A 24,524-nucleotide genomic window follows, 5' to 3' on the forward strand; every position below is an offset into this window, starting at 1 on the left:
TTTATGTACATAACTGAAACAAAAATTCACTGTAGAAAATGACGAAGGGAGAAGTGACAATAATAAAAAAATGGTTTCACTTAAATCTATTCTGACCTGACGTCCCAGTTTTTCCGCAGCAGTGCCATTTTTGGCATAAATGTCTTGGTGCCCTGAGAAAACAATTCTGGACACGTAATTGTCCTAGTTTTCAATCGATAAACAAAATGCGTGCAGTAATAATTCTCATTTGTTTAATATTCACAAAAGTCCCTGTAGGCCTACCGCATTTAGTTTAAATCGTATCGTGCCTAAAGAAAGAGTAAGAAATATGTTGAGAAGAGAGATGTATTACCTACCATCGCCTCTGACTTTTTTCCTTCCGCTTTATGGGTCTCGATACAAATAAAATCAAAACCAAAGAAGGTATCGCTTAAACCATTTTCCCCACCGGGACTGCAGCCATATGGAAGTCAATTTTGTGAAGAATGTAAGCGATGGGGCGTGTGTTAGCTGTACTTATTGAGTATTGTTTGGCATGACCGGTTGTCTAGCGGTCTGCAGTCAAGAGAAATATTAAGTTTTAGTAACTAACAACCTAGTAAGTGACTTAACATTAGAGAAAATACATCCAAGCTATTACAATGAAAAAGTATGTATCAGTGTTTTTTATTTCTGAAGAAAATAATTTTATTTTTGTGAAATGTACCTGCTTGCTCCTTTCAAAAACACAAAACGAAGATCCGAGACACATCCCGAAAGTGAGTTTCCCTGTTCGATTTTTTGACACACACCTGCCGCACTTTTTCTTGAACAGCAGGGGATTGGTGACAATTTCACGCAACAATGATTGCGATATCTGCGGAAAATGGCTGCTGAGCTCCGTAATCGTGAAGCGACGGTTCTCTAGAGTGCGCTGCCGCACCAGCTCAATCAGGTAATCATTGATGAGGAACGGTCGCCCGCTGCGCTCTTCATCATGGATACTTTGACGACTTTCGAGAAAAATCCTTCATCAGCAACGCACCACCTGTTTGCACATGATGTTCTGCCTGTAGACCTGACAGAGCCGAAGGTGAATTTCGATGGGTGCTATATTTTGTGCTTGAAGGAACCTCATCAATGACCGAGCCTCAAAGGGGCGGGAGAACGGATAACGGACGCCATTTCGGGGCTGCTGCCGTAGTACTGGCAACATACAGGACCTGTTCGGCAGACAGTTGATTGTCGCGTCATAGATCTGTTGCTCATGCGCGATTTTCCCGGCCAAATACGTCTACTTTAAAGGAAACAACATCGGAAAAAGTGAATAAATAAAACATGATTTTGCGACGTTGCTGCGTATTTGGTAATTTTATAACATCGGTAAACTCACTTTGTGGACGCGCCTCGTACATTTTTGCCATGGAATTTTCAGCTGCAGCATATGCCTGTAGTCAGTTTCAGAATACCACGTTAACTAACAAGAAAGGTAAGTGAAAGTGTGGTAATGAAGTTAGGTAAACCATACGTGCCACGGTTTTTTCTCTTTGAAAACTGGTAGCTTAAAATAAACCAAGAATTTTTACCATGTTGCAGCCCTGTCAGCAACTGCGATAAATTCATACTTCAAAGATCCGCCTCAGCTGCGAAAAGTTAATGGTCTTTACCCAGGTTTCAGCTAGAGTAATCTAGCCTTCTTCAGAAGCATAAAATAAACTAATACATGCCAGAATAAGGCACGGTCAAACAAAGAGCTAAAGTACCGTGGCACCATGTCAAGCTGCGTTGATTAGCTGAAGAACAGCCCCGGCCCCACTTCATGGGAATGGGTCGGTTAGCCACGGACGCTGCGTTGGCACTCCAGCAGTATCTGCGGCTAACCGACCCCTTCCCATGAAGTGGGGCCGGGGCTGTTCCTCAGCTAAGTAACGCAGCTTGACATGGTACCACGGTACTTTAGCTTTTTATGTTTGTCCGTGCCTTATTCTGGCATGTTCAGTGGAAACTCGATTAACCGTCATCTTAGGGACCGTGGTCGTGACGGTTGAGCGAACAGACGGATAACAGAAACACTGTATTCCTCCAAAACATAGCCTCAATCAATTATTTTATGTATAGACACATATCACTCTCACAGTACTATAATAATATTTCGGAGCGAAAACAAATTAAAGACGATTGTAATAGCAAATAAAACTATTTATTACATTTTTGTACTTTGAAACCTGGAGCAGCTTTTTCAGAGAGTGATGCTGATGTCTTTTGTGGTAAAGGCTTCCAATAAAGCCCAGTTTCATCACAATTGTAAACTTGCTCCCTAACAGGATTCATTTCAGCCTTTTTTTCTTTAAATTGTTCCCGGAACTCAGCAATTACAGAGCTATCCGCGCTGAGTTTTTCTCCACTGATATGAAGTTGGCGAATGATATGACGAAATTTAACTTGTCGAGCCATCCGATACTTGCTTTAAAAGACGAGTCACCATCAAGTTTGTTGTTCATTTCAACAGCCTTGGCCATTGTTATAGGCCCTGAAAGTGGAATCCCCTGACTTCTTGCTTGTATAAGCCATCGGTACATTGCAGTGTCCAATTCATCATATTTTGCAGGTTTCATTGTCTTTCTCGTTCGCACATCTCCATCCATGCTCTGCATTGTTGACACACGCTGTTCTATTTTATCAGCATCACGTTTTATATCGTTAACTGTTGTTCTTCCAATACCATAAATCAGCGCTACACTTGTCGTAGTTTCGCCCTTTCTTAAGCGTTTTATAATTTCAAGTTTCTGATTAAGTCCTAAAACAACACGTTTACGTTTTTCAGACATTTTATCAAGTCACTGTATCACACACACCTGCACTAAATACGGTAGTGTAAAATATTAGTCAATAAAGCTTTTCAAGTGGAAAACACGTAACACGGCACAGCCCGCTAGATACACTGCGACAATTACAGTCTTCTCGCCACAACTGGAAACCGATCCAGTGGTGATTGTTGACTCACACGTGAGACAAAGACAAGAAAAGGGGGAGATGAGTTAGCACGTCAACTGAAGGTTATATTTTATGTGCCATTCTACGGCAGCCGGGTACATTCACTTCCCACTAAAATAGAGTAAAAAAAAACAAAGCGAACGCGTCACTGCACCTTAGAGCATTCCGTTATTATAGTATTATTATGCTGTCACAGCAGTGACGGTTAACAGAAACTGACGGTTTAAAGAGTGACGGTTAATCGAGTTTTTACTATATTAGTTTATTTTATGCTTCTGAAGAAGGCTAGATTACTCTAGCTAAAACCTGGGTAAAGACCATTAACTTTTCGCAACTGGAGTATTATATTAAACCACATGAACTACCGCCCAAGGTGTCTCGGTGGAGTGGGCGCTCAGTACGCTGCAACGGGAACGGTGAGTGAGTGTACACGTGTGCGCGTGCGCTGTGCAGAGCCTGCTGACGCACGTGTCGCGCGCGACGAAGAACACGCTGAACAAGCTGGGCGTGTTCACGGTGTCGTCGTTCCACGCGTTCATCTGCGCGCGCAGCCCGTCGCTGCTGAACAACCTGCTGGCGGGCCGCGGAGCCACCAAGCGCCGGCCGCCCATGCTGTCGCGATCCAACTCGGGATCCTCGCGCCGCTCGCTGCAGCTCTCGTCTCGCGACGACCAGGACAAGAGCGTCAAGGTCGCGCTGCCCGACAACCAGGTCAGAGGTTGTCCCGCCTTCTTTTCACTCTCCTACAGGCGAGCACGCCGCCTAGCATAGCATAGTCTAGCCTAGCCTAAAGCACCGCTTCTTTGTCTCTCTCCTCGCACACTGGCTGACATGTTACTCCCTGCCAGGGGCAGATCATACATAACCATTAACATCTCTTAAATTTGCGTAAATAGAAACATGCGGTCTCATAGACTTTGTAAAATGTTTTTATCACTTACCTCCACATCACCTGACAAAAATTAAGTGAATAGTCACCTATTTCATTTTACACTGAAGAGCCAAAGAAAGTGATACAACTAATATCGAGTAGGGCTCCGCGAGCACGCAGAAGTGCCGCAACACGACATGGGGAAGGACACGATTAATATTCTGGAGGGAACTGACACCACGAATCCCACAGGGCCGTCCATAAACCCGTAAGAGTACATCTGCATCTACACGGATACTGTAGGCGCCCCGGTGGTCCCGGTCACCTACGGTGGACTGGATGGCCGAGCGGTGCCCTCCCCAGTTGTCAGGATGCTAGGAAATGACTGTCGACGCGTCAGAAATGCCAAAGAAACATTATTAATTCGTAACACCTTTATTCCTGCCGAGTACAATGTGGCTCGGTGATGTGAACGATCTTCCCCGAGTCCTCGCTCGTAACGATGACACCAGATCCGGGCCGCAGGGTCTTGCTAGCGCAGCGCCGCGTGCTGTGACGTAGCGGAGGAATGTCCTTACTTCGGCCGCGCGTGGTTGGTGGCGCTCGGCTGGCCGGCCGGCTCGGCGGCGGACGGCAAGCCGCTGTGCGTAGGTGGCTCCGGGTTGGAGTCCCGGCGCTGTCGGCACGAGAGGCGTTCTCGTAGTGCGGAGTGTACTCTATCCCACCCCGTCTTCTTCCCTGCTCCTCCTGGTGGCTCGGCCGCGGTGTACGGGCGGAACGGGCTGCAGTACCCCAGCGTCGTCGGCTCACCCGGTTGTGACGGCGGATGCACGGGGCCTAGGCCCCGCACGACCTCGACGACGGCTCACTGATGTGGTCGGCATTGGCGGCGAGCGAGTCTGCCGCGATGTCTGCTAATCCTGGGTTGATGATTGACAGCGGCAGCAGAGAGGACCAGAGCTGGTACTGTCCCCTCACGTCTGCTGCTGGATGGGCCGCCCTTACTGCAACATCTCCTTAATAAAGATTAACATGTCGACCACCGAGCTGAGCGCTACGCAGCGACCCAGTACACATCTAACTGCAAGTCTAACTGCGAGTGCCTTGTTGCTATCAAAGCTGGCGTATTTAAAGGAAGCACGAGCGACGTCCTGACGTCATGCTCGTTTGTAATGAACGCATTCGTTCCACTTATACTGCTGATTCATCTGTCGTACTCGCCCCTTAGGTGTTCTTGCGACAGAGTTACGCGAAGTTGTGAAATGCAGTACAGCTGACGCTGTACCTCTGTCTTGCACTCTACGAAAGTCTCCGTCTAACACAAATCCGCGTGCTAAGCAATTCTCTCCCGCCTGTTGTGTGTAACCAGGCCATTGCCCCTGCCTGACGACACATTCCACACATGTGCAATCCTCTTAGCTCTTGGCTAACCTACTGCCTCTGGCTCTCAGCATAGGCAACGAAACTTTGACAATATTCCACGTTTCCAACTCTTTACTATTCCGTGACACTACAATTCTCTGCAAATCACATTTAAATGCCTGCCAGAGGGTTCATCGAACCACCTTCACAATTCTCTATTATTCCAATTCGTATAGCGCGCAGGAAGAACGAACACCTATATCTTTCCGTACGAGCTCTGATTTCCATTATTTTGTCTTGGACATCGTTCCTCCCCATGTAGGTCAGTATCGACAAGATATTTTCGCATGCGGAGGAGAAAATTGGTGATTGAAGTTTCGTGAGAAGATTCCGTCGCAACGAAAAACGCCTTTCTTCCAATGATGTCCATCCCAAATCCTGTATCGCTTCTGTCACACTCTCTCCCATATTTCGCGATAGTACAAAACGTGCTGCCTTTCTTTGAACTTTTTCGATGTATTCCTTCAGTCCTATCTGGTAGGGATTCCTACCCGCGCAGCAGTACTCGCACTCTAAAAGAGGACGGACAAGCCTAGTGTACCCAGTCTCCTTAGTAGATCTGTTACATTTTCTAAGTGTCCTGCCAATAAAACGCAGTCTTTGGTTAGCCTTTCCCACAACATTTTTATGTGTTCCTTCCAATTTAAGTTGTTCGTAATTGTAATACCTAGGTATTTAGTTGAATTTACCGGTTTTAGAGTAGACTGATTTATTGTGTAACCGAAGTTTAACGAGTTCCTTTTAGCACTCATGTGGATAACCTCACACTTTTCCTTGTTTAAGGTCAACTGCCACTTTTCGCACCATTCCGATATATCTTCTAAATCGTTTTGCAGTTTGTTTTGGTCTTCTGATGACTTTATTAGTCGATAAACGGCTGCTCAGATAGTCTCCCAAAACGTTTATATAGATAAGGAACAGCAAATGGCCTATAACACTACCTTGGGGAACACTAGAAATCACTTCTGTTTTACTTCATGACTTTCCGTCAATTACTACGAACTGTGACCTCTCTGACAGTAAATCACAAATCCAGTCACATAACTGAGACGATATTCCATAAGCACGCAATTTCACTACGAGCCGCTTGTGTGGTACAGTGTCAAAAGCCTTCCGGAAATCCAGAAATACGGAATCCCTTGTCAATAGCACTCAGAACTTCATGTGAATAAAGAGCTAGTTGTGTTTCACAAGAAATATGTTTTCTAAACCCATGTTGACTGTGTGTCAATAGACCGTTTACTTCGAGGTAATTCATAATGATCGAACTCAATATATGTTCTAAAATCCTGCTGCATATCGACGTTAACGATATGGACCTGCAGTTTTGTGGATTAGTCCTACTACCTTTCCTGAATATTGGTGTGACCTGTGCAACTTTCCAGTCTTTGGGTACGTATCTTTCGTCGAGCGAACGGTTGTATACGATTGTTATGTATGGAGCATCAGCATACTTCGAAAGGAACCTAATTGGTATAGTCTGGACCAGAAGACTTGCTTTTATTAAGTGGTTTAAGTTGCTTCACTACTCCAAGGATATTTATTTCTACATTACTCATGTTGGCACATGTTCTCGATCCTAATTCTGGAATAGTTACTTTGTCTTCTTTGTGAAGCATTTCGGAAGGCTGTGTGAAGTACTGGGGGTTGGAGATCTCTTCCGAATAGCACGTTTCAAGGCATCCCAGATATGCTCAATAATGCTCATGTCTGGGGAGTTTCGAGGCGAGCGTAAGTGATTAACCTCAGTAGTGTGTTCCTGGAGCCACTTTGTAGCAGTTCTAGACATGGGGAGTGTCACGTTGTCCTTCTGGAATTGCCCAAGTCCAATGGAATGCACAATGGACATGAATGGATGCAAGTGATCAGACAGGATGCTTAGGTACGTGTCACCTATCAGAATCGTATCTAGACGTATCAGGGGTCCCATATCACACCAACTGCACGCGCCCCACACCATTGCAGAGTCTCCACGAGCTTCATCAGTCTCCTGCTGACGTGCAGTGACTATGGATTCATGAGATTGTCTCCACACCCGTACACGTCCACCCGCTTGATACAATTTGAAACGAGACTCGTACGACAAGGCAACATGTTTTCAGCCATCAATAGTCCAATGTCGGTGTCGACGGGCCCAGGCCAAGCGTAAAACTTTGTGTCGTGCAGTCATTAAGGGTACACAAGTGCGCCTTCGGGCTCGAAAGCCCATATCGATGATGTTTCGTTGAATAGTTCACACGCTGACACTTGTTGATGGCCCAGCATTAAGATATGCAGTAATTTGCAGAAGGATTGCACTTCTGTCACATTGAACGATTCTTTTCAGTCGACGTTGGTCCCATTCTTGCATGATCTTTTTTCGGCAGCAGCAATGTCAGAGAGTTAATGTTTTACCGGTTTCCTGATATTCACGGTACACTCGTGAAGTGGTCGTTGGAGAAAATCCCCACTTCATCACTACCTCGGAGGTGCTGTATCCCATCGCTCGTGCGCCGACTATAACACCACGTTCAATCTCACTTAAATCTTGATAACCTGCCGTTGTAACAGCAGTAACCGATCTAACAACTGCGCCAGACACTTTTTGTCTTGCAGAGGCGTTGGCGACCACAGCGGCGTATTCTGCCCGCTTCCATGTCTCTGTATTTGAATACGCATGCCTATACCAGTTTCCTTGGTGCTTCATTGTACGAACGCTATTCGGAAAGTGAGGAACGATCCGTCGCGAAATGGAAACCACTGTGAAAATACGACGAGGCTTTTCACAGACGTTTTGGGCAGTGTCTCTAGTATGACCGTCGATCGCATCAACACGCTCTTTTCAGTTGCGAGCGCACTGTGCGCGAGTAAAGATGCCTAGAACAACGATGTCTCCCGACAAGTATGAGGACCCGCTGAGAGACTTCGTCTTAATCAATGCAGCCCACCTAACACAACTGCCACGCACTTCCTTCTTCATGGCAATTCCCAGACGCACTCTGCAGGGGCAGTGAAGACGCTCCTGCAGCCTTTTCGGTGGGAAGTGTTCGATCACCCACAACACAGCCCAAATTGCCTCGTCCTGAGTATCATCTCTGTTCACATGAAACACTGGATACGAAGACAACACTTGGGCGCAGGCTACGCACTATAGACCAGCGTATAGAATTATCGGAAAGCACACGCGGCTGCCTTCTATGACGATGGTGTTGGAAATTTGGTATAACGCTCCGACAAATTTTTAAGTCGAAGCGGTGACTATGTAGAGAAGTACCTGGAAGGTGTAGCTATATGTGCAAAGAAAACAGTTTTGATTTCCACTGTAGATTCTATTTCACGACCGATCGTTCCTTACTTTCCGAACAACCCTCGCATAACTGAATACAATACTATTCAGGGCTTATTAAGACATCGTTTATTACATTATGCAAAATAAGCGCAAAACGTGGTATGTATAGTCATTTATTGAGAGAAATGACTCAGTACCGCACCTTCGCTTGTTGTCAAATGTGCGATCATACGGGGTATCAAGTGAAATTTGTGATTGGATTGATGACTTTTTGGTAGGGAGGACACAGAATCTTATCTTGAATGGAGAGTTAGATGTAGAAGTAATTTCGGGTGTGCCCCAGGGAAGTATGTTGGGACCCTTACTGTTCATATTGTATATCAGTGACCTTGCAGACAATATTAATAGTTAAGTCAGGCTTTTTGCAGATGATGCAGTTATCTATAATGAAGTACTATCTGAAAGAAGCTCCATAAATATACAGTCAGATCTTGATAAAATTTCAATGTTGTGCAGAGCTTAGCAACTTGCACTAAATGTTCAGAAATGTAAAATTTTCCACTTCACAAAGCGAAAAAACGTAGTATGCTATGACTATAATGAAGGGACTGAACTGACACACTCTTGAGGACAGACGTAAACTATCCCGAGAATGTCTATTAACGAAGTTTCAAGAACCAGTTTAGAATAGTTACTCTAGAGATAGGATATCTACAACCCTCTACGTATCGCTCACATAGAGACCGTGAGGATAAGATTAGAATAATTACTGCACGCACAGAAGTATCCACACGATCATTCTTCCCGGTCAGCATATGTGAATGCAACAGGAAGAATCGCTAATAACTAGCACAATGGGGCGTACACACTGTCATGCATCTCACGACGGTTTGCAGAGCATAGATATAAATGTAAATGTAGAAATATTATGACACCAGTCACTAAATTCACGAGTATAAAGGAGACACCTCAGGAAATGTAAAAGGAAGTAACAATCAAATGCACTGAAAGTATTAATTCGGAGAACTTTTGTACAATCGACGCACATTTTCCTACTATATTGACTGGCACGTACTTGGGTGCACTTACACACCATTTTTCGTGTCTTTGATTCTCGATGTGTTATACATGTCTTCCTCTTTTCCATACTATCAGTTGGTACTCCTCTGACGTGTCGTCATCAAATAATTTCTCCTGTTCTTGATTATTAAGCATTTTCGCCAAAATTCGATTTTTGCTTTTAGTGTAACCATTTGTCCCTCCAAAATTTGTGCTGGGGTGCTTTTCATGCTCTAAGAGGCTCAAAGTTCCCAATTGAAATTATCTTTGCCATAAAAGAACTGTGTTGCCGTGAATAATCATCTGTGGTACACGTCACTACAGGCTCTTCTTGCAATAAAGCATTTTCCTCACTAGTATCGCTCTGTGTTCCATGGTAAACATGAGCTACTACAAACCAGAATTAGCGTTATAATAGCCAAAAATGTAGTCGTCGTTCCAATTTTCCTCTTCACCTATATCACGTAATTACTATTGCAACCAAGCTTCAAAATTTGGATCAACGCAGACATATTATTCCTCTTAGAAAGCCGCTCCATGTTATAACTGAAAAATAACATAAATTCACATTTGTAGTAACATGCTACAAAATGAGAAAATTTGAAAAGGCAACTGAAAGCAAAATATGTTGTAATTAGACACATATGGTCTATTCGACTCATTACACATAATGAGGAACACGCTGTCAGGCTGTCAGACAGGCAAGCAGTTTCGTACTCATTTATAAATAATATACTTTTATCGTTAGACTGACGAAGTCAAACTGATTGTTGAATGCTGCTTTACATGCGGCAAGTATTAGGACGAAAGTACTGAAAAAGAGAGAACATGGTTTTTCACATTGCTACTACATTAGATGTTTAATATGAACGATAGGTCTGAGAGACCGATGTATCGGGTTAAATGTTAAAGCCCCTTTTACAAGAGCAACTTTCTTGTCTCACAAGAGGAGCGCGCCTACTCATCATCGCCCACTTCGTTTAAATTTCGCCACAAATACAGTAGAGTTTAGATTTTCCGAGTCTCGGAACTACGAGTTTCCCTTAAATCACAGACTCGATCCGTTTCCCCCACCCGCTCATAGCACAACTCCTGTCGAGCCACTCATTCCTCAGTGTCGGTATTAATGGCCCCGCGCATACGCTTACATAAGCAAACCTATTGTTGAAAGTGGTGTTTTTGGTTTGTCATTGTCGTTACAAAATGGTTAAAATGGCTCTGAGCACTAAGGGACTTCACATCTGAGATCATCAGTCCCCTAGGACTTAGAACTACTTAAACCTAACTAACCTAAGTACATCTCACACATCCATGCCCAAGACAGGATTCGAACCTGCGACCGTAGCAGTCGCGCGGTTCCGGACTGAAGCGCCTAGAACCGCACGGCCACCAGCATTGTCGTTACAGTTCTGTGTTGCATTTCATTTTCTTTGTCGACTCCTTTTGTTGGTAAACCTAAAAATTAGTACTGTAACAAACGAAACAAAATTTGCGACTTTAAATGTTAAGTTAGGAGCACTAAAACGACTTGAGAAACGAGAAAAATAAAATTATAAAAACTTGTTCTCGAATGTGGCGTCGACAAAGTTACTGTCGGAAACTGGCAAAGACGCCGGAACAGTTTTCTTGAAAGAAATGCTACGAAGAATCCCTTAACCGAAAAACTATAAACACATCTGAGTTAGGCAAAACAAGTGAGGCGGCGTGCATGTGGTTTTATTCTTCTCAAAATCGTTATATTGCTTTTTCCTACAGCAGTTTGTATAGTTCGAGCTTCAACGCTTCGTGATGGTCTAGGTGCCGTTGAACTGGAACTGAAAAAATGAAATGATCGAATGGCATTGTTGGCCGGGAAGCTCCATGCAGGGAAGTTCGGTCGTCGTATTGCAAGTCCTTTTTAGTTAACGCCACTTCAGCGACTTGCGAGTCAATGATGACGAATGATGATGAATAACACACAACACCGTTGAGACTCTACTGTAACAGAGTGATCGCAAAGTTTTCTGAATAAAATTACCAGTTTACGCAATAGCCACCTTTAGAATCTACGATAAAAATAGAGGAAAGCGCATCACTAGCTACTACAGTAAGACATTAAAAACAAATGTCAGTAATTATAACAGTCTGCTGCAGTGCAACAACCCATACGATGTAAAACAACACAGCTCAAAACTGCCATAAATGGTTCAACCAGTTATATATAGGATACAAAGCGATGCTAGAGGTCCTTGATACCAGCGTAACGTATAAATAATTATGCAAAGTAATTAAAAGGAAGTTAATTTAAAAGGAAAGATTTTTAAAATATGTTCAGTTGTATATAAGAAAGCAAGATTTTAAAGAAATGTTTAACCATATGAAAAAGTATTCGTCTGCTGACAGTTTAAAACCGGTCAGAATTTAACAGAATATTCAAAAAGTAAAAACTAATCTAAAATTGAATAAATTGTGATGGTTCTAAAATTAGCCTTTATAAAGGAGAAAGACGGAATAAAATTCAAGAAAGAGCGTACTGCTTCTCACACTCTACTTTATGATTTGATTCAAACAGTGAGTGCTAAAAATAAAAATGAAAAAGAAAGGACATAAAGTAACGAAAAGAACAAATTGCAAGAGTACTTCATTAAAATGAATAACAGATAGCACAATTTATAGTCGGAAGGTAGAAAAGTGCTGTATCGTCGCAATATACACAGGTTTAGACTGATTTAGTTTTTATTCTGTGAACGTTCAGTAAAATTCTGACCAGCTTTAAACTGTCAGAAGACGAACACGTTTTCCATACGATAAAACCTTTCTTTTTTAATGTTCTTCTATACAACTGAAAATATTTTAAGGATCTGTACTTTTCAACGAGCTTTCTTTTAAGTTCTTTGCATAGTTATTTGTTCGTTAGGCATACATCAGCTTTCATCCTTTCATACTTGGTTGAAGCGTGCTTAGAAGTTTTGACTAGTGTTATTTTTGCGTCTTCAGATTTGCTGCGTAGCAGAATGAGAGGTATTGTTTTCGTTATAATTACTGTCATTTGTTTTTAATCTCTTCATACAATAGGTAGCAATGTTTCTTCTTTTACTTTTGTTGTAGATTCTGAAGATGGTCATTGCATTGCTAAAACCGGTAATTTTATTCAAAGAACTTGGGGATCAAGACAATTAAAAATTTCTATGCAGGAACTGAAAGCGCACACGAGAACTTCGTAAAGAAAATTAGATACTTTTATTACGATTATTATTATTACTGATGATATGCCAATATTAGGGTTATTTTCATCGTAAAATCAGTGCAACAGTAATTTTCTCGTCATCTTGCACACGTTATAAACGCCGCATTTTAAAAGTTCAGTGTTTGTTTTACAGTTTATATGGACAGACAAATTTCGTTTCATAAAAGATTCTCTCTCATAGCACAATTTGGTAGCAAACCACGCGCAGCGCATTATTTCGCCAAATATTGGCGAGAGTAGTTGGTGACGTAAAATGACGTAGTCTTCTCGGGATGCGACTTTTTTTTCTCTCTGGAAGGGAAAAGAGCAGCTTATGCTTTCGGATCAAGTTCTGCACCTGAAGCGGAACGCTTTTCGGGGAAATCACTTTAATACTGCATGCTCTCCATCTTGAAAATTCGCGTCGTATAATTGTGAAGTTTTCTGTCTTCCCCACGAATGAGTTAACGGAAGAAATTTGTTCTCCTGCATGTAGGGCTTCATTAAGGTTGTTGTATGTTTTCCCTATTTTGATGAAGAAATGACGAGACGCCTTTATTTTGCCACGCGCTCGTCTACGGTTCTTCGTATTCTCTGTTCAAATAAAACACTACTCTCTTGTAGGTAGAGTGATGGAGATTACTTTCTGGGAAGGGCTATAGCATACTGCACTGCATACGAATGGCTTTTTGTGTTCATATCCAGTTGGTTCCCAAGGACCACTTTTGCCCCTCGCTGGTTCAGGGTTCGGTTATAAGTCGATTGTTACCGGCAACATGGAAAGTAATATACGAGTGTCAATGTTTTATTATAAGCGACGTTAAAAAGAGTATTTAGATTGACCTCAGAGAATGAGAATTCTCGAATAACTTTTTTGATCGAACACTTTAATTACAGCCCCTTCTTGGAAAGTTGTTTGCAGAGTCCTCGTGGATGCTTAAGTACAATCCTTTTTTGTCTATTTATTTGCAGTCCCAAATTTTCCTTTTCAAACCTGTTATGAAAATATTAATAAGTGCAATACATTGAGCATTATTTCGGTTCATTTACAAGGTAAATAACGTAAAAATTGAAAATAACGAAAATTTCCAAATAGTGACTCGACTCCACAACCAGCCGGTTACCTTTCTGTACTCTTTTATTGCACCAACCGCGGCCTGGGAACCACTGTAACATAAATCGTCCAGTCCTCGGCCAACCGGCGCTAAAAATCCTGCTCTTTACGGATGCTTAGCCAGCTGGAGCTCTCCCTTTTGTCACTTTTATTTCTAGGCAAGCTCTGCATATAACATAAATACGGAAGAAATCGGTGATGACGAATAGGCGCAGTCTCCTTGTCACACGAATCGTGGCTAGTTAAGTCCACTGACTCTCTCCTGTCGCGAGTGGTCGATTTTGCTCATGCATTACCATCGAAACTGCTTGCCGTCTGTTAACGTAGTTTGGCACGCGAATGGCGAGAGTAAGATTATGAGGGACCGCCTTCTTCATACAAACCTCAACCTGAACTAGCAGTAACAATGGAGTTTATTAATGACCAAAGCAAAATGCATAGTTAAAATTTCTTGGGAAAGGCTGTATGGAAAATTCTTCACACTGTGGAGAATTGAAACAATACCAAAAGTATCGTCCAAACGTTTCAAAACTTCCACCTTTATCTGTTCAAGACAATATATATATTAAAATATGTAGAATAAAATTTGGAAGGTAGTTTCAGTACTTTAATATTTATTTGTTCAAGACAAAATATACATTCAAACACATCGAGTAATATTTAGAAGGCAGTGCCCTTTTACTGTATTGTTTGCGTCCTGTTTTCTTTCAAAGGGCCAAGTAGCATCAAAAAAATTTTTTGTAGTTCAGTACAACTGGCTTTTTCACTGATGAAACAGTTTTTATTAAAAAACATTTATCTGTTCACAGTCTTACTTATACACCGTGTAAACTTTTTCTTTGTATAAATAATGTAAAACCTAATTACCCATTTTCTGTCATTTATTTAATATCTGTTGTGGGAAGACACTAGTAGGAAAGTATCACATCCGCATGCAAACTTTGCAGCCCATCACGAAAATAAAGTAGACTGGAAAATAAAGATTACGGAGACACAAAAGCATCCATTTCTTGTGATAGGCGAGAGCGTCGCGTGAGTAGAGCGTTAACGAACGACACCACTTCTGCACGTGCGCAGTTTGTAGCATACTCAGCATTTTAGCTCCTTGTACCTCTGGGGACATGGTCTCTACCGATTGTTGCTCTTATGGGTTTCAAGAAGTCTCAACTTTAGCTGAGACTAAGGGAGCCGTACCAACCTGCTCTTCTGCACATGCGCAGTTTGCAGCATACTCAGGATTTTAGAATTCCAGTTGACGTTAGTCAAGAATGCCTTTGAGGCGATAAAGACGTCATTGTCAACAACTCACTGAGTTTGAACGAGATCGTGTAACCGGGCTACGAGCTGGATGTTCCTTCAGCGATACTGCAAAAGACTCGGAGGAATGTAACCACTGCACATGATTACTGGCAGCGGTGGCCAGGAGAACGTGTGGTAGGAAAAAGACCGGACTCTGGAACTCCACGTGGCACTACCGAGAGGGAAAACCATCGTGTTCGGCGTATGACTTTGCCTCATCGTACTGCATCTGCAGCGGCAATTTGAGCAGCAGTTGGCACCACTGTAACACAACGAACTGTTACAATTCAGTTACCTGAAGGACACCTCCGAGCAGACGCCCTCCAACGTGAATCCCACTGACTCCAAACCATGGCCATTTGCGACTTCAGTAGTGTCAAACGACGGCCCGTGGTAGAAGTCTGTTGTGTTTGCTGATTGAAGTTGGTTCTGCCGTGTGTTGGTCAAAATGAGGCCAGTTGAAGGACTGAAACCGACCTGCCTGCGTCCTAGACGCACTGGACCTAAAACTGGAGTTATGGTCCGCAGTGCTATTTCGTATGACAGCAGGAGCACTCTCGCGGCTATGCCACACACCCTGACTCCAAATCTGTACGCCAGTCTGACGGTTCCACCTGTTGTGCTGCCACTCTTGTCATCCACAAACAGCATTAACCGTCCCTGTATTGACCGACCAAGTGCAATAGCCAGGGAACTCCATCCCACAAACTGTGCAACACAATGCAGACACGTTTGCATGTTTGCATTCAACGATCTGGCGGTTACATCGGTGAATAATATACCAGCATTTCACATTTGCAATGGTTTATCTCGCGCTTACATTAAGCTGTGATCTTACAATGTTAATCACTTACGTATGTATTCCCCAGATTTCATGACTCTACGTTAATTATCTTTTGGTGATATCATTTTTTTCCTATCAGTATACAATACAATAAACTTCTCATGAATCGTAAACACTACTCACTACGCTAAAGTGACAACAATTCTACTATGTTGCCACTTGCTAAATGCTTTAATGGTAGCTATGTTACTAACTGAAATTTAATTATAGCAAATTGTACCAAGGACAATGTGTTTTTCGTAAGAGCCTCAGTGTGCCGCTACTTTCAAATGACACACTCCCATAATACGCAAGTTACAATAATTCTTTTGCCACGAATATGATGTCTCTCATTATTTTATTGCAACGAATCACACAGTTTTTGAGTGATCCTCAATTTGCTGGTGCTCAGAAACGACATATATATTTATAGACAACAACTGAATGCCAATATGGCGCCTCACAGCTCGATGCTGAAGGGAGATGGCGTACATGTGACGTACGTGGCGTTGTGCCATCTGATTGGTCAACGCTCAGCCGCACGCTCAGAATATCTGGCATGCTAGACATTGCTCTGCACGTTCGGAAAGACTCCCGAACGTGCTATTCCACGGCATGACGTCAGAAACTCGCCACACTCAGCGCTCGGATGCACGGTTCGTGTGCCGCCGGCTTTACACCGGTTAATAATATACCAGCATTTCACATCTGCAATGGTTTATCTCGCGCTTACGTTGACCTGTGATCTTACAATGTTAATCACTTACGTAGGCTATGTTACTTAAACAAATGTATTCCCCAGATTTCATGACTCTACGTTAATTATCTTTTGGTGATATCATTTTTTCCATCAGTGTACAATACAGTATATCTTTGGATAACATGTTACGGAGTTTAAATTATTAGGAAACATTTTGAATATCTTCCACGTGAACTTGAATACCGATAGTCAACTTATGTGGAACTGTTAATGCTGAGTGTTGTTCTGCAAACAAGTAGTAGCTAGTCATAAGACTGAGCCTTGAAATGTTGGTTAGCTCCAGAGGGGCTGAAGGAACTGGAGGGGGGGGGGGGGGGGAGGACTTGTGCGCAGTACAACTCTTACGGGCTTCTAAAAGTCACAACCATAGCTCTCTCTAAGGGAATCGTACAGACGCTCCGCTGCTTACAAGGTAGGGAAATCAGCAGTGTGACTGACCCTTCGCTCTCGAATCGCTATCTCTGTATTTCTTGTTTATATTTGAGACGACATTAATCGAATCTAATTTGATAGTGTTAAAGATACATATTAGTTTCTGGCATTAGCAGTTCTAACCACTGTAGTAAAGGTACTCTTAAGTTTGTAAATTTCTCGATAAAGTGCATTAGATTACTGTGACACAAAATCCATGGTATAACGAGAGATTCGTAAATGATTAGATGAAATAGAGATGCAGTGAGTGTGCCGTTACTTTCAGTTTCAAACAAGGTCTTTACCTGCTAAAGGCACATGTTTCATAAAGTGCATTATCAGGTCAATAAATCCACAACTTTCAGGACAGATGCACAATTACGTTCGGCCTCCAGTGGGAATCAAAATGGAGGGTGGAGGACGTGGACGCGGAATGTGGGTAGGTGACGCAAAGTGCGAATGTTAGATGGCCAGAGAGCTTACCAAGACAGTCCGAACCGAGCGGGGTGGCGCAGTGGTTAACACACTGGACTCGCATTCGGAAGGACGACGGCTCAATCCCGCGACAGGCCATCCTGGTTTAGGTTTTCCGTGATTTCCCTAAATCGCTTCAGGCAAATCCTGGGATGGTTCCTTTGAAAGTGCGCGGTCGACTTCTATCCTCATCCTTCCCAAATCCGATAAGACCGGTGACCTCGCTGTTTGGTCTCTTCCCCCGACTCAGCCCAACCCAAGATAGCCCCCACATTTTCAGTAAACAGTGTGTACGGGTAGCAAAGTGGTTAGCGTGACTTCCCAGTCAGCGGGAGATCGCAGATCCGAGTACCGGTCTGGCACACATTTTCACTCGTTGCCGTTGATTTCGCACAGTGTCCCGATGCACCTAATATGATTAGCTCCTTTACTTTCCTTGCCCCCCCCCCCCCCACCCCCCCCGATTCAGCTTTCATAATATGTATCACAGCTGAAGGTCTACCTTTGTGTCTATTAAATTTCGGACATGTCCGAAAGACCAGACACCGTGCATTCATAGATTTGCCTTCACTGATGAATCCTGCTTCAAAATGAACCCCGATGATCTGAGAAGACGTGTCTGGAGACGCCACTGACAGCTGTGGGATGCCAACCTAACTGTCTCCCACCATAAGGTTCAGTAACCTGGAGAACTGAATGGTCTAGAGTGCCATAGGGTGCCATTTCTTTTCATAGCAGGAACCCTTTGGCTGTCATCCGCGGCAGCCTTACAGCACAGAGGTACGTCGACGATGTTCTACTCCCCGTTTTGTTGCTCTTCATAGCTAACCGTCCTGGTCTTAAATTTCAGCAAGATAACGCCCACCAGCACGCGACGTGAATTTCTACTACTCAGTTTGTATATTTTACTAATTTTTTTCATAGTTCCACACAACTTCTTCCTGTTTTATCGATTGATCTGTGTTCAGTTTTTCAAGGCCTATCCACTGTGCCAACTTATAACTAAATCTGGGGGGGGGGGGGGGGTACGATGGGGAGGTTCCCTTGTTAGTATGGCAGCCGTGATAAACAGACGAGCCGTACCAGAGCTACATGCCTTTCCCCCTCCCCCTCCCCCCCCCCTCCTCAACAGTCTTATCACTGGTTTGATGCGGCCCACCACGAATTTCCCTCCTGTACCAATCTCTTCATCTCAGATATCTCGGAGTAGCACTTACAGCCTACGTCCTCAATTATTTGCTGGATGTAGTCCAAACTCTGTCTTCCTCTACAGTTCGTGCGCTCTACAGCTCTCTCTAGTATCACGGAAGTTGTTCCCTGATGTCTTAACAGATGACCTACCATCTTCTCTTCTTATTGCCAGTGTTTGTTTTTCATATATTCATTTCCTCTCCGTTTTGCGCAGAACCTCCTCATTCCTTACCTTATTAGTCCAACTACTTTTCAACATTCGTCTATAGCACCACACCTCAAATGCTTCGATACTATTCTGTTCCGGTTTTCCCACAGTCTTCTCAGAAATTTCTTCATGTTTGCTTGCATTTACTATAATAGGATAGACGTTTGTCAAACCTCTTGTCCTGACGGCGGGACTTTGGTTTTCGGCGCTGTTGTCCCGAGACTGTTTGATCGTCCCATATATGTTATGTTGTTGAAGTGCTTAGAAGCTTCTTTCAAATCCCACAGAGAAAAGTACGACTATATAGTTCCAGTAGAAAAAAACAAAGTCGGTGTCGTAATTCGGCCACTATAAAGATAAAAATTATTCGCGAACATCAAAAAATTCGCCTTATTGTCCGCTATAACTTGGTAAAAATCCCACCTCAATATATTTATTCATTCTGGTTATATCTAGGGCGACCTGTCCTAGCTACCTCACCCTCTATAGTGCGTCCCTCCTAAGATTCATCAGGCACATTTTCTCTGATGTTTCGGCGAATACTTGCAGTTTCGTTTGTGCAATGTCTATTTCGACTCATCGCAAAGAAATATTGCTCATCAAGTGTTTCATATGACGTCCAGCGGACGGAAAGCGTCGATTTGTTTCCCGTTACAAACAAAATGTTTTTCGTATTTTTTTTAACGGAGTTTTACGAGCCCATTTGATAGAGGAATCTCAAATTAGTCTAGTGCGATATTAGTTTTGTCGATGCAGACAAACAGGAGCACAAAAGCACGATGAACAACCAGTACTCTAGCAGCAATTGAGCAGTGCTGTTGCAATCCGATAGCGGTTAGTGCAGGCCAGAGCGGCATGCCAGTTGCTGCTGGAGCGCCAGTTCACATCGTGTTTTTGTTGTTAATCCATATCGATAAAACGAATGTAGCACTAGACTAATTTGGAGTCGCTCTATCAAATGGGCATGTAACACTCCGTTAAAACAATTTTGTTTGTAACAGGAAACAAATCGACGCTTTCCGTCGATGCTAGGCATCGCTTGAAACATGGGACGAGTAGCATTTCTTTGGGCTGACTCAAGCTACACATTGCAAAAACGAATTTGCAAGTATCCGCCGAAAAAACCGGAGAACCGCACCTAACGACACATATAAAACCTGTTTTTACATTCCCAGTTTTTACATTTTCTCGCTATGTACGTTATTTTCTGTTGATTCCATCCCATAATAAGCTGTATTGGCTCAAGACATTGTATCCCTGCCGGTAAAAACTGTTTGAGCACGTAAAATTTTTTTGATGTTTTCTTTCCATAAAATCCACTCACTGCTCAGGCAATGAACACAATTTGTTTCGAATTAACAGTTTGGGACAAAGAAGTAGGACGTTACATTCAACTAAGACTTTTATCCATTGTGGATTTGGAACACTGCGACTGTAGTGTGAAAAGGTTTTCAGAAATTACTTGTGTGTAAATCCTGTATTCGTATCTGTGGCTAAGTGTGTTCAGCGATGTTTACGAAAAACAAGATATATGTTTCCAACAGTGCCTCATAAAAGTAATATACATCTAGTGAAAGTTTTAACTTGTGAAATTGTGAAAAACAAGACACAATGGTTTCAAAAATACGTCCTAAAAGAGATATATATATACCTGCAGAAAGATTTATCTCCACATATACTCAACCACCCACACAATGGGTACAAAAAAGCACTAAATGTATATACCATCTGATGATGAGTTGCTAGGCAGCTCGAAACCGGTCATGGTTAAATAAAATACATCTACATAAAAGGCGACTGGTTGCAGTAATTTCTGAAAACCGTTACATTCAACTCTCTAAACTTGGTCAAATTCTTTCATTGCAGTGAAAGCGTCGTTGAAAGCACCTAAAAGCAGTGTTCTACAATTACGTTGTGTAGCAACTGCGAATGAGTAACTGATTGGTCCCATTTTCGAGCATGCGTGGACCGAGTGGGCGTATAACGCTTCAGACAAGATACAGTAGCTGCAAGTGCTTCAGAACTTAGCCTAGCAGCGAACGTTACACGCCCATACTTCAGTACGGCTGCTGAGTTCCTCCAGGGATACCAAATGATGGGAAATAATTTTTATCTTTCCTTTGGTACGTCTCGAAACCGGCACATTCAGAACATCGGGACGTGTGACAGCCCTTGTGGCTGCTAAGGGGTTTAGATCACCCACTTCCAAGTCATTATAATTTCAACCTGTCGCATCTAAGCTATCATTATCTCGATGATTATCAGTTACCGTCGTACCATATCAATCAACGCTTGGGTAGGTAAAGCTATGCATTGATGTGCATCTATACTACTATATAAAGCCAAGTCGTGTATATACGTAGGATGGAACTTAAATAGTGGCAACACTGTTGTGGAGACACTATGCAATGGAACCTACTATTGTCGCTAGGAGCACACGTTATTGACATACCTACATTACCTCCGCGCAAATGGACTCACCCGTTCCACGTCACCGGCGTGCGCACAATCGACGTTTTCGAAACAGGAATAACGGAGTTGGATCAAGAATGAATGTGTCGTATGTCGCACAGCACGACATTGTCATCGAGGTCTTCAAGAGGCATGCGAGGAATCGGCATTGCCTCCAGAACAGTTCACAAGTAATAAAATCCCAAATATTCTAGTTTATGAACGTAAAATTAATTTTGCATTTTTCTTCATGTGGATACTGTATTGTGTACTACTCTAAAGAATTTAAGGACGATATAGAAAAGTAACATAACATATTAACTACTCGATGGAAACGAATGAAAACGGCGAGAGGATGTTGTCAGAAGTCTCCCAATCACGCACTGAAAGGTGCAGGTCACATGCTGTGAAGTCTACCTGACTATAGAGTCTAACGGTACTGGTGCCACAACACGTGCCAGTTGAACGAACGGAAAAAAGGCACTGTGTGCCAATCAGCGAGCAGTAACCGTGCACTGTGGTGGTATTCTTCGTTTGGATGACTTCACATGAGGAAAGATAAGCGGGACACTGAAAGAAGGACTCAATGTGACGAGCGTAAGCCCAGCAGTTTGGTACTGCTCATAGCATTGTACCATGAGCGTGGGAAGCGTTCCTAATCACAGGTTCTGGCGCCCGAAGGGGAAGAAGTGGACGACCAAGGGCAGCTGTAGCACCAGGTGACCGCTACATTGTGCAACAAGCAAGCGGGGTCCCCCATCACACAATGGTTGCAATTGCAACCGCATTTAACATGACCGCAAGGCGCACAATCTCACGCTCCACGGGTAGTACGGCGATTGCATAGGGGAGGTGTCTTTGCCCGACCGCCAGCACGTTGTGTTCCGATAGCACCCGCTTATCGTCGGCTCCGTTTGCAACAGTTCGAAGAACATAGGGACTGGACCAACGAGGAGTAGGGTAGCGTTCTCTTTTGGATGAAATCGGATTCAGACTGAGTACTGATTCTGGACGTGCCTTCATATGATGAGAGATGGGAACACGCACCCAGGAACGTTGTCGAACATGATCGTTTTGGTACTCCAGTTGTTATGGTGTGGGGAGGCATAATGTTACATCGGCGTATTAACCTCTAAATCTTTAAACACGGCACATTCACCAGTCAATGTAATTGTGATACTACACTTCTTCCCTGCGTGCGTTTTTCGGAGATGCGTTTTTTTATTTTTATGTATGACAAAAAGAGGAAAAAAACAAGACCGCATCGAACAGCGCAGGTGGAAGAGCCCTTGAACAAGAAGATATTCCCCGTATCGAATGGCCTATCCGTTCCCCAACTTATGTCCAACAGAGTATGTGTGGTATAGCATTGGGTAGACGTACTATAGCACGTCCATATGCACCAACGACCAACCAGTTGTCAACTATACTGGTTGAGGAATGGGACGCCCAACCACAAGAATTCCTTCTAGACTCCGTTGTCAGCATGGGAACACGTTGCCTGTGCCTTGCTGCACGTGTTGATCACACTCCATATTCAGAACCATGTCCCGCCTTTTGTAATGTCCTGCTAGCCGGTACGGTGTCAGGTTCGAATCCCGCCTTGGGCATGGATGTGTGTGATGTCCTTAGGTTAGTTAGGTTTAAGTAATTCTAAGTTCTAGGGGACTGATGACCTCTGATGTTAAGTCCCATAGTGCTCAGAACCATTTGTAATGTCCAGGAGAGCATCGTACACCGCGGAGACTTCAGTGTCATTATTGTCTTTGAGTAAATACATCATTCCTGTACGTCTGATTGCTTATTTTTTTCGGTTCGCTTCTGTACTATACTGTAGCAGCTCTTTCTATGTATGATCGAAGTTTCATCAACGTTTTGCACACCTCTGTATTTTAATTTTCAGGGATGTTACCATGTTTAAGATTTTACTTCACTCCTTTGCACATTTGCGTTTAAATCCATTTATGACACGACTATTCATTCTTTTGATGTAAACAAGAACGAAAAGTGCACGTGCCTCTAGGAAATTCGCAGCAAAGTTGATCAAGAATGTATTCGTATGACGAAAATACAGTGATTTGATCGTTCAGCAGCATTTTGTAACTGTCTCGTTGTTGACAGTACTAGAAATGGGTACTGAAACGAAATTATCGATAATTTATATCGATATAATACCAAAGGTAATGTCGATTTGTGAAATATCGGCAATCATGTGTAGATTTTCTTAGATTCCTTTTTCTTTTTTTCTTTTCTTTTTTTTAAAAAAAATAATAAAGGTAAATATCGAAGGGCACGCTCCAGCTGTTTCAGCAAATGTTGAATATTTTCTAACCACAAGCACATGTTATACGATGAAATGAAATGATCGTATGGCATTTATTGGCCGGGATATCCAGTAATTTTCGTACAGCATGAGATTTCTTAAAGGAAAAGATAGCAATTTTAATTTAATTGCCGGTTGCTGTGGTCGAGCGGTTCTAGGCGCTTCACTCCGGAACCGCGCTGCTGCTACTGTCGCAGGTTCGAATCCTACCTCGGGCATGGATGCGTGTGATGTCCTTAGGTTAGGCAGGCTTAGGTAGTTCTAAGTCTAGGGGACTGATGGCCTCAGATGTTAAGTCCCATAGTGCTTAGAGCCATTTTTAATTTAATGAACCTTTTTGTAATTTCGGTTCAGACATCCTATAAAATCTTTCATTATTCTAATTCATTTTATAACCCACTTTGCGTAGATATTGTATAATGTTTACGTCAATTTATGGATATTTTCAGGTCATTTTTGTGATAATTTTCAACGTATTTTAGCCCATTAAGATATGGGCACTGAGGTTACAAGCCCTCTTTCATATTAGTAAACTAAATGAATTCTCACTAGTGGCAACTGCCCCAAACCACCTACTCCCTCCCAACCTTCGTGCTCGTGCCCCTCTTAAGACTTAAATCTTATTCATATGTTATACAGATTCTTTGGGATATACTAAATATTTTATGTCACACATGAAATTTATTTTGG

At 42.9% G+C, this 24,524-nt stretch overlaps 1 protein-coding gene across 1 annotated transcript in view; it reads left to right on the forward strand.

The window, feature by feature from the left end:
- The window catches only part of LOC126419799 (protein still life, isoforms C/SIF type 2), a 924,442-nt gene that overhangs the window by 766,402 nt on the left and 133,516 nt on the right, over positions 1 to 24,524 (forward strand). The window contains exon 6 of the mRNA XM_050086986.1: positions 3,409 to 3,666. Coding sequence (XP_049942943.1) covers positions 3,409 to 3,666 — 258 coding nt within the window. The remainder of the gene's footprint in view (positions 1 to 3,408; positions 3,667 to 24,524) is intronic.

This window comes from Schistocerca serialis, chromosome 9 (assembly GCF_023864345.2).
Source record: "Schistocerca serialis cubense isolate TAMUIC-IGC-003099 chromosome 9, iqSchSeri2.2, whole genome shotgun sequence".
Lineage (NCBI taxonomy): Eukaryota > Metazoa > Arthropoda > Insecta > Orthoptera > Acrididae > Schistocerca > Schistocerca serialis.